This window comes from Lactuca sativa, chromosome 2, assembly GCF_002870075.4.
Source record: "Lactuca sativa cultivar Salinas chromosome 2, Lsat_Salinas_v11, whole genome shotgun sequence".
Taxonomy (NCBI): domain Eukaryota; kingdom Viridiplantae; phylum Streptophyta; class Magnoliopsida; order Asterales; family Asteraceae; genus Lactuca; species Lactuca sativa.
Genome location: NC_056624.2, coordinates 103443879 through 103456262, shown reverse-complemented (window position 1 = coordinate 103456262; position 12384 = coordinate 103443879). Strand labels below are relative to the sequence as shown.

At 31.0% G+C, this 12384-nt stretch overlaps 1 protein-coding gene across 1 annotated transcript; it reads right to left on the bottom strand.

The window, feature by feature from the left end:
- Window positions 1-8569: 8569 nt before the first annotated feature.
- On the bottom strand, window positions 8570-12384 carry LOC111886309 (uncharacterized protein At5g08430). Its single transcript, XM_023882547.2, has 7 exons — window positions 12195-12384; window positions 10644-11586; window positions 10520-10579; window positions 10389-10439; window positions 10214-10284; window positions 9949-10088; window positions 8570-9254 (listed from the first exon to the last, which is right to left on the bottom strand). Exons 2-7 carry the CDS (start codon window positions 11430-11432, stop codon window positions 8740-8742), a joined length of 1626 nt encoding a protein of 541 aa, XP_023738315.1. The 5' UTR covers window positions 11433-11586; window positions 12195-12384; the 3' UTR covers window positions 8570-8739.

Here is a 12384-nt window from a genome sequence, read left to right as displayed (position 1 = left end):
TGCAATCGATCCTATACCCGAAGCGTATGGGACACGACGCATAATGTTTTATTTGCTATGTTCTCAAAATTCGAATTGTGAAGAGGGATGTCGTAATCATAATCGAAATTTTAAGAACACACTATGTACCTTTGACTAAATTCTATTAACATTCCACAACCTAAGCCTTTAGATTTGAAATGAAGCATAATATTCTCTCCCTTAATTATAGCAAAACAATTCTTCAACTATTGCGACTTTGCAAAGTATGACTCTTGTTTTCTATAATTAATATTGCTAACCTTGCAATACTTTCCTTAATAATCATACAATCATAACTTTTATGCTCCCACGATCTTGATGATTATTATAAAACATAACACTTATGCTCCCACTAGCGTCGACATGTATTCTTAAACATCTTAACTTCCAGAAAGACAATACCTATTGAATTTCTTAAGTCCATGTTTCTAATACATAGTGCTTTGATAATCTTTTATCAAGGCTTCTTGAACTTATACACCTTTGCCTTCGATAGTTCATATGTGTGTCTAAACAATTAAGACTAATTTCCAAACCTCACAATTCAAATTATGGAAAGGGATGTCGTAACCATGATTGAATTTGAGAATGCAATTTTACAATCACTATTTTCTTAAAACTTTCTTAGTGAAAGCATTTCCTCACAATCATTTTCATGAAGGAGGAAATCTTATGACACTTAGATTTGAGCGGTGTATGTGTTCCTATCCATGTGAATTTGTCAAAACCAAAGTTTACGACAAATTCAAACTCTTATGGATCGAACTTTCTTGATCTCGATTTCTTGCCTTTATGGTAGCACAGCTGCCCACCATGTCTTCCAAGTAGTTAAGTAGCTCACCCTTTCCTATCAATGCACCTTTCATTGATTAAGGTGCTTTGCCTTTTATGCGTTCAAAATGAGAACTCATAGAACTCACATGCATAATTTACTCGATTGGATTGGCACAAAATCAAAATAATGTCAACACGATAGGTTGTAAACCTCAACTCGTGTGCTAGTGATGATCGATAAGGTTTATTTGATTTGTTCTTGAAACCTTTCAAGACAATTAAGACTCCCACTGAATCCTTGACATATAAGGTTCTCTTGTCAATAACCATTTCTTGACAAACAAATATTCAAGAGTTAGTGTAGCTTTTATCAAAACACTTCATAAATTGGTCCTAGTTGGTCTTTGTCTTATCCAAGACATCACAACTTTCCACATTTAATGAAAGTTACAAACCTTCTTAATACCTTTCACTCAATGTCACAATCTTAACTTTAAGACTTGTTATTGGAACGAAGTATGATTGACTTGTTGATTTAACCATTTCTTCAATTCTTGATTCCTCTTCTTAGACATACAATTGTACTAAGACTCACTTAGAGGATCAATTGAGATATGGTTCTTAATCATTAAGACCTATCATAAAGCATAAAAGGTACTCTCCCTTCTTCTTAGAATGGAGAAACTTTTATCTCTCTCCCTACTTGATTCTTGTTATTCGTTCTACTATTGATCTAAACATTTTCAATCAATTCAGAATTACACTTAATCTTATAAGCATAATCATATTTACTAAACCTTTAGTAAATCATGACGAATATCTTGTTACTCTTATGGTGGACTTTGATCAACACACAACTTTGTGTACTCGATCTCCTAGTCTTTCACTTGACACTTTGTCAATGAATTAGTCTAATTTCCAAATACGAAATTTCTCATTCATCGTGCATCCACGTTGCATGATTCCAAGTTTCTGTCCAATTGAAACTTGGGCGATGAGAAACTCTCCCTATTTGGTAAATTCTCGAATTTCCATAAATAACATAATAAGAACCAAATCCATTATAGAACCATTTTAACATCAATTTTTCATACACGCCATTGTAAGGATAAATAAATAAAATTTAAAATCAAAATTTATTTTATTTGCGGAAAAATTTTGTCCTTACAATGCAACTCATTTGAAAACTTATGCTAATACATCTTTCTTAGCAATCTAATTCTAACTCTAAGTAGTAGCTCAAGAATCTAATCTTCGAGAAATGCGATCGAAATCCATTCCTTTACGGTTAGATTTTGCTCACTTCTTCCATTAAGCTCCCTTTCTTTTCTTCGATCCTACAAAACATCAATTGTAATCTTATTACATTATGTATTAAGAATCTAGAATAGAAGCTTAAAAGAGTTAGTAAATGGATTTTACCTATATTAGAGTCATACGTTTCGACTCTCCCATCTCGTAGATCTCTTAGGTAAATGGGGCAGCTTCGTCTCCAATGCCCCTTCTCTTGGCAATAAAAGCAAATCGACTCTTTTGGAACAGGACATGGAACTACTTCAGACATTGCCTTTATCTTATGATCAAACTTTTCGATCATAGCATGTCTTTCGTTGCCATTGTCTATATCCATAGAGGTCTCGAAGGCAGATTCATCAATCAACTTTGCTTTTCTATTGCGCCAAATCATTGCAGATTCAGCAGCAATAAGCATATAGGTGAGATCTATAAGGGTCACGTCGTAGTTCTTCATATAGTACTCTCTTACAAACTCACTATATGAGTTGGGAAGTAACTGAAGAACCCAATCAACAGCCATTTCCTCACAGACAACGGATCCCAACATTCTTAACCTATCAATGTGTGACTTCATCCCTAGGACGTGTGCACACACCGACTTTCCTTCTTTATGTTTACTTGCCAAACGGGTTTGAGTGATCTTGAACTTTTCAAGCCTTTGAACTTGTGGGTTAGGGAGAATAATTGGAGGAGGAGGAGGAAGTGAAGTATGATCTCTTGTTCCTCGATCGAATCGTGGAATATCATCTTCATGTGGAATGCTTGTTCCACGGGATTTGGGAAGATCATAGTTGTCGAACTTTGACATCTACAATACGGGAGAAAACGAATTCAAGTTAGTTGATTGATTGAGTCCTTAGCAAATCACCCAAATGAGATACTAAGGCTAGGACCCAACACAATATTCTACAACTCGGGAGAGGGATGTCGTAACCCTAATTGCAGAATATTTGAAGGTAAGTGAATGACGATTCACTAATTTCCACCTCGAAAAACGAAAAAGAAATTTAAGTTTTAAATCTATGAAAACTCCTAGATCCTTTGAGATTCATTGAACTTTCAATGGCATGTTTAAATCTCGATATGCCCCTCTTGTTTGTGACTGGGATGCCGAGGATCACAAAGCGGGTGTGAATAACCATGCAAACTTACATGGTGCCCTCACATGTTACGGTCGCCTATTCGATGTGCCGGTAAACCACACACGCTCCACCGAACTATGACAAACATTGAGTCACCCTTTGCTACCTTTGCTTAGACCCATTTAGTGTGTCGGTTAACCACACACGCTCCACTAACGTCTTCGCAAGGGCACAAAGTGTAATTTCATGGAATTGCATCAATTCACTTTTGCCTAAGTAACTAAGATTGGGAATTTTATGAAACATTTAGTTACTTTAATAATTCATTATACTTATAATGGAAGGTTTCGTCCTATCTTACCCGTTCGGCTAACGACCCTCCACTAGTCAAGAGTGCGGTGGGTAAGAGTGGATACCCATTCAATCGCCATTTTATAGGCAATTTCCTTAAACACCCCTTATAGACCAGCTTCGAGAATGAGGCCTACTAACGGTAAGACTGACTTTTACTCATACATATATATAATGTTAGACTTTTAATGTTATATATAGTATAGGGTGTATTTTACACTTTTAAAATATTAGGTGGTTCAATTTAACAATTATACTTTTAATTCACTTAAATTGTAAACCTAAACTTTTATGGATTTATTAAACCTCTTTAATTATACACCTTAATTAGTTAATAAAACCATAAGGGTGTGATTTGAACCTTTTCAAAACAATACAAGAGTTTTAGAATTTAACATTCCTAATTAAACTTTTAGTCAACTTTTAAATTCCAAAACTTGAGGGCAAGTTTTGAAACATTTCAACACATTAGGGTTTAGAATTTAAATATGCATCAAAATTAAACCATTTAATCAAAATTTAAATTCCAAAACTTGAGGGCAAGTTTTGAAACCTTTTTTCAAAACATAAGGGTTTCAACTATTTAAATTTCAAAACAACAAAACTTTTGGGTTCAAATTTAAACTATAAAACCTAAAGGGCAAAATATGAAACTTTTCATAACAACAAGGATCAAATAACAAATAATTTAAATTAACATTTAATCACATAATTATCCATATTTGATTTGTTTAATGATTTCTTGCAAAACAATTTATCAATTTAGTCAAAATAATTAATCAATTATCTTATAAGGAAACAATTATCTTATTAATTGATAAATATCTTCAATTAGATCAAAATTATAGTCAAATATATCATATAATCGGATTAATATTGATCTAGCATGATAAGGTAACTATCTCAATGCAAAAACAGCAAGAAATCCTGAATTACCCTCCATCTGACGAGTTGACTCGTCGAGTTAGGCTTGGACTCGTCGAGTCTGCATGGACTCGGCGAGTTCAGCCATGGACTCGGCGAGTCCAGCCTCCAGAAACCCAAAAAACGAATTTTTCAGTTATACAATTCATCAATACAATTGAAACCAAGCTAGGCTCTGATACCACTGATGGGTTTTGGTCATAAGACATCCTATGTGCTCATACAAACCCTAATGCTTGGATCTAGGTTTCTCTATTGTACATGCTTTGAATCCAAGACTATAAACCCTAATTCTAGCATATGGAAATCAATATTAACATATAATTAGGTTTAAGAACATACCTTGATTGTTATATAGCAATAACAATCCAATTCCTCCTTGAATTGACCTTGGAAAGCTGAGAGTCACAAGTGTCACTCCTCTAATGGCTTACAAACACCATAAGCAAGTGGAGAAGGTATAAAGAGAGAGGAGGGAGGTAGGAATTCGTCCTTAGGACCTCTTGGGAAGGGTTAGACGAATTCATAAGCCTTAGGGGGTTTATATAGGTGTAAAGATTAGGGTTTTAGTCTTTATCCTTATCTAGTTGCTTGCCCACCAAGCAACCATAAGATAAGTCTTAGAAACCCTTATCTTAGTCGAATTCTAAGGCATTATCACCTTAAATTCGTTCACCCTATATATAAGATAATCCTTACCTTATTTTGTAACTATCACATAATTACAATTTAGCCCCTCTAGTTTAATTAATTACACTTGTCACAAAATTAATTCTCAATTAATTATTGACCAATATTAATTAAACAAATATGATTTCTCCTTTAATATATTATTCTTATAACATATTAATAAATCATAATAGCCTCTCTCTCTATTTATTTCTCTAATCAAGTTGCTTTGGTGAAGGCAACCCAAAAGGACCATGCACCATCGGGTCAAGTACATACCAAAATAGTTATGGACTTAGACACTAATCCAACAAATATAACGATTGATGAGTATACCAAGAGGTTTACCGACATGCTTCCCTTCCTTAGGAATACACTACCCAATGAAGAAGAGCGGGTGAACCGTTACCGTTACCTTGATGGACTTCCAGGTGACTATTCCCTAGAAGTGGGAAAGACCACAATACTTGATGAGGTAATTAAAGCGGACTCTAAAGTGGAAGACATGATACTCATAAGGCAAGTGAGAGATAATTGATTGGTGAAAAGAGGAAATTCCATAGACATTTAGGATCACATGATAGGAGTCACTCCACGTCTAGCTATTTCAAGAAAGATGAGGCCAAATATTGTAATAAATGTGGAAAGCGACATGTTGGAGAATGTAAGTTAGGAACATCTGATTGTTACAAGACTATTCAACTTATAAAATTTAATTTATGATTAATTGAAATGTTGAATTGTAACTCCCAAAACTTTGTAAATCATCTTATTTAATTGATGGGTTAAATGAAATATTTAGCCTATATAAAAACATTGTAGCTTGCATATTGTATGTATGTAAACACAAAATGATAGATTACTTTGGTAGGGTTTGAAGAGTTATGTGAATGATTCTATCGATGTAAGAGAGCAATTGCATTTTTTCCAAATGTAAGTGCAAGTAAATTCAAATTGGGTGCATGTAAAGAGAAATTGCAACTATTTATCGGTTAGAGCAATTAACGAGGTTAATATGTATGTATCGTTATGTTTTCTTTCTCTTTATGTTAAGACAATCTATTTTTCTATCCAATATAACATTATTCAAAATGTATTGTCTGCTATTGTTTACATGTTATTTTAGTTTCTATCCCTTATTTTGTTGTAAATAACATCGATATAATTTTTGGTAATTGATCATTCCAAATTATTGGTGATACTAACGAATTAAAATGGATGATTTTAGATATGATATAACTTTACTATTGAAAACCAAAGATTATTTATGTTTTATAAAAATATATTTTTTATGTGCATGCAAAACTAATATGGATGTACCCATTTTTTAAATATTTTTATAGCAATAAAACTAAGTAATTTACTATATCTTATTAAATTTGTCAATTTTATTTTTTCCTATTTGTTTTTCATCGTAAAGAAAAAGTAAAATATGACATGATTTTATTGTTGAAAATCAATGATTATTTATGTGTTATAAAAATACATTATTTATGTTCTCGCAAAACTAATATGAATATATCCATCTTCTAAATGTTTTTGTAGTAATAAAATTAAATAATCTATTATATCTTATTACATTTGTCAATTTTATTTTTTCCTATTCTTTTTTCACCGTAAAAAAGTAAAATAAATAAAATATTAATACTTTAATAAGAAAAATATAAGTGATAAAAATATAACTTAAGTGTAACACTTCCCCCTTCCATAACCCACTGTTAACTTAACATGTTTTGTTTTTTTAAATTGGTCTTAATACTTAATAATTACTATAGCTTTGAAATTCAAATCACCGTTTTACTCTGACCATTCATTATTTTCCAATATTTCAAAATTTTAAAATCAAAAATAAAAATACAATACTAAAGTAGATATTTTTTTAAATATAATAATGAAAATTTTTCAAACATGTAGTTTTTAATCAAGTAAAAATAATAATAGCTTGAAATAACATAAAACTAAATAAAAATTATATTATATTAAAAATAGTGTTATTTGAAATAATATAATAAAATACATGAAATAAAAAATATTCAAATGAATTATTTCTAAATTAATTAAAAATACTTATAATTAAAAAAATGTTAAATCAAAAACTTTATTTAATTCAATCCAAACACAACTTATTATATCTATCTTGTCATATACTTAAAAATTATAGTATTAGTTGCAACTTAGTATAAAAATAATTATTGCAATGATAAATGCCGATAATATTATTATTATAACATATAATTGTCAGTACTCATATTACATTATTGCGCATAACTTAAGAGTTCAAAACTCTCATTACATCTCAAGAGTGTTCTATTTTCAATGTAGTTATAATTTCAAATTTAATGTAATTAGTCATGTCTTTCTATTTTCCATTACATTCAAGATTTTTTTTAACTTATGGTTATTAATGTGGAATGTCTTTTTATTTTTTTACTTATTTATAAACATTATAACTATATTAGTAGTATATAATTAAGTTTTGATAAATAAAATCATATATTTGAAAAAGTTTGTGATTCAAATATGAATTTTTTTTTTTAAAAAAAAAAAATGAGTTATGCCGCATCAATGGTTATTTTAACACAACTTTTTGTAACAATGCTTTTATATATCAAGGTATGTCGATTTATAAATATTCATTTTGAATGATTCATAAGTGTTTAATAAATTTCATTTGATGTAAATGTTATAGTAGATGATGTAAATGTTATAGTAGATGTTGTAGTGTTTTTATGTTATTAAAAGTTATAGTATTTTTTAATACTATTTGTTATTTGTTTTATATACAAATCAACTTATGTTTTATATATAATTTACACAATTTAAAGTGGTCTATAATGTAGTATTTATTTTTTCTATAAAATCATCAATGGTTATTTCAATGTGATTTGTTTATAACAATGTTTTTATATATCAATGTATATCAATTTATAAATATTCATTTTGAATTATGTATAACTGTTTAATAAATTTCATTTGATGTAAATGTTATAATACATGTTGTAGTGTTTTTATGCTATTAAAAGTTGTAATATTTTTTAATACTATTTGTTATTTGTTTTATATACAAATCAACTTACGTTCAATATATAATTTACACAACTTAAAGCGGTTTATAAAATCATCAAAAATTGTAGTATTTATTTTTTCATACTACTTTGCATTTGTTATATATAAAAATCAACATACGTTTTACATGCAAATTATACAACATAAAACAATTTATAAAATCATCAATTAATAGTATAAATGATCAATGATATAAACTTGTTATAGTTAATAAAACTAATAGGTTAACTATGGGTTTTTGTTTTGCTGCTGACATTGGTTTTCATGTATAAATATTAAATCACAATTTATTAAAAGTTATTATTTTAATTAAATAACTATATTTGAGCGCAATGCGAGGGGATTCGCCTTGTAAATAAATAAAAGCCTGTGATTAGAGATGATAATTAGAGCAAACTATGATTAAAAATGATAAAACATTTTAAACCTAAAAATAAAAAATAAAAAACTCACCCACAAAAAGATGACAAAATGGCAATGTACCCTCAGGTATTAAGTACAATCTCTAAATACAAAACCATTCCTATCAATCACTACAACTGCCCGAACTCAATTACTAAAAACTGCCCGAAAGCATATCGGTCAACAAGACAGCATTCTCGGGCACCTGACCGTCTTTCCACACCTTAAAATCAGGCTGGAAGTAGCCCGCATCACTCCAGCATTTCAACTCGATTCTTGAAACAGGGCCTTGGATTTTTCCTTGTGGATCCAAATAAAACCATTGTTGAAGGGATACATCACACACATTTTCCTCTTGTATTATATTTCCTTGTGTCTTAATATTATTATTATTATTATTATTATTATTATTATTATTATTATTATTATTATTATCATCATCTTCATCATCACTTAGCTCAATCACATTTGTCACGTTGTTGTTTAATTCCACCAATGTGTCACTTGGACTTTTGATGTCACAAATCTTCACGGATTCAACCCACTCGAAACCTCCTGTGGTTACTTTTTCTCCTGAATTTACATGTGAAATTACTTTAATACCCCTGTTCTCCACCGACTGTTGGTTGCCTTCATTAGCTTCATCAAGATCCACCACTTGTTCTGCGTCTGTACAAATGGTTGGATAAATGATGATTAAAAAAAGGGTTAATATCATAAAAGACCTTATATTTTGTATTTTTTCCAGATTAAACCTCAACTTTATTTGTTTCCTGAAAAAACCCTTGTATTTTATCATTTTTCCTAAAAAAACCCTCAACCTGTTAATTGTTTCTGAAAAAACCCTCAACTTTTTTAGTTTTTTCCGGAAAAAACCCTAAGTTATTTCGGAAAAAAAATGACTAAAAGGATCAGATCGAAAAAATACAAGGTCTTTTTCTGGAAAAAAAATAAAGTCGAGGTTAAATCCGGAAAAACACAAAATATAAGGTCTTATATGAGATTAACCCTTAAAAAACAGGTGAATGCAATAAATAGCAATGTACTTTCATTTTTACTACAACATTGTACTTTGAAAAATTACCAGATTAAGGGTTTGTTTCTTTTGTGGACTGAATGCAAGTAAATGACCATTTTACCCTTTTGTATAATTTGAGAAACAACAGCAAACTTTGGGAAATGGAAGAAAAAACAAAGGAGGACAAACAGGCTGGTAAGAAAATGACGGTTTTACCCTTCTTCTTTTTAAGTGTTGTAAGGATACAATACATGATGTTTGTGTAGAGTAAGTGTTGTAGAAACAAATAGTTTCCTTTTGGATTGAATGAGTAAATGACGGATTTACCCTTCTGAAAATACATACCTGCAGCATCTGGACTACATAAGTCTTGTATATCTTGTGGATCTAGTACATCTGGAGTCACCTTTGGGACCTCGGTCAACAACTTTGACTGTTCAGAAGGTTTTTGAAGCAGATTCCTTCTTTCTAAATACTCATACAATGTAAGAGCTGAAGCAAGTAAAGGTTTCCCAAGTATCTAAATTATTTTATTCAATAATAAATATAAACAGGAACCTCAAATTCAATCATGTAAAATGCCATTTTTGTACATCATAAAAAAGGATATTCCCTACGCCACCCCTTCTCATTTGCACGATCTATGAGGTTTTGTAGATAGCTTAGTTCTCTAGGAAGCCACTGTAAATTAATTATAGCAATGTCATTTAATTACTATAAAATGGTAAATTTTATAAATGTGATGCTATTTCTTGTATTTTTCATAACAAGTGAGTATTACTTACATGTTTTATTATATCCTCATGTAAAAGCTGTGCCTTTTTCTCAACTTCCACCTACAAAGGAAGCCAATAAACTCGGATTAAAAAGTAATTAATAATAATAATTTACAGAGAAGAAAAAACAAAAAACTTACAACAGTGGGTCTCTTTAGCAACCCATCCTTAACTTTTTGACATAAATCATCACATTCTTCCTGAAAAAGATGAAATAATTAAATAATGAAGATGAAACTGAATCATGTAAGAAATGTTAACTACCTTAGAAAAGTCATGATCAGACAACATGTTTATAGTTATGTCTTTCACCATGTTTGGAACTTGAAGGAGAATGTCTTGTTGTTCATCAGTATTTCCAGTTACCAATTTTACCCCTGTAATGGGAAGAAGTTGATGGGAGTTTTTTTGAGAGTAATCATTTGGGTCACATTTTATCCTTATGTAACTACCCAATAGTTTTTCTTCAAAACTCTCGGGGTGTTTAATGAGCTCTTGAATTAAACTCTTTTTTAAATATAAAAGCTTTATGTTTTCGGGGATAATAGCTGCAAAAGAGCTCATGGGTGTTTTTTTCTTTTGAGAGGAAGCTTGAGGTTTCTTCTCTAAATCTGACACCTTCTGTTTCTTGTATGTTATATTGGAATCTTCATATTCATCTGAACTATACAAATAATCATCTTCAGAGGATTGATGATTATCAGCAAAATGGGATTTTAGCAAATCTTGGATTTTGATTCGAGGTATTGATTTCTTTCCGAAAAGAGATCGAAGCCTTTCATCACATACAACTTTTTTCTTTTTTGTTTGGTGGAAAAGATTTAATGTGTGCACATATTCAATTATAATGGCATTCACATCTCTCTCAGAGAGCTGTTCATCAGTGTCTTTGCCAATTGATTGGAGAAACTCAATTAAAGATTTGGAACCCCATCCAACAAACTCTGGTTTTGCCTTTACTTTTCTTTTATGCTTCATGGGGATTGGTGTTTGCTCATGATCATTAGTCTCCTCCAACCAAAAACATGATCCATTTGCCTCTCGATTTTCCATATTGCCACAAAAATGAAGATATAGAGCTTAATAATTAACACACTTAACTAAAACTTAACATATTGCTCATAACAAATGCACCATGGTAGAATCAAACTTCATCACAGGCTTCACAGCATAGTCTTTCTTTGACTATCAAGTCTCAAGGGGATTTCTACAACAAAATTAACAAAAGCTATTTCAGTTCATACAAATAAAGTTAATAAAGATATACTATAGGGTTTATATATTAGGCTGAACTTTCAAAAGCTAAGTAGACTTTTTTCGATAGGGATACACCACTCTACTTAGGTTTAGGGTTTTACAATTACACGCAGAAAATGTTTAAAGTGAAGAAACTAAAGGAAATTTCCAGAGTATGGGCCCTAAAAAGAATATTTTTTTTCGTCCTCCTTTATGCAGTGCCCCTTTATACCTTGAACACCTCCAAGAAGGAGGTTTAATTGAATAAAATTCCAAAAACAATTTCCACATGTGGTAAAACAACCACCTGATAACTAAACCGATCTTCAATTTGAGTGGGAAAATAAGCATTCATATGAAGAAATGATGAATGAGTCGATGCATAGCATATGTGTATTAAATAGAAGGCATTGATGGAGAATAACACGATATTCGATTACAATTAAATATGCATCCTAAAAATTGACAACCGGAGAAAATGTCCAAAAGTTATCCTATGCCCAAGTACCTTTTATATGGTTAACATGTTCAAAATCGGGAAATTATGCAAAAATGGGGGACCGGTGTTAGCATACATACCTATAACTTCGAATTCAGAATTCCGAATTTATCATGCTCCTCTGTGGCTTGATTTTGGTTTCAGGTTTCATCTTCCGAGCTGCGAGGGTGAAGTATTATGGGAAAAATAGGTGAGGGATGAGTGCGAGGAGGTTGAGAGAGAGCGATACACGACGTTCGTACAGGGTTTTTAACTCCCGACTCAGTACTT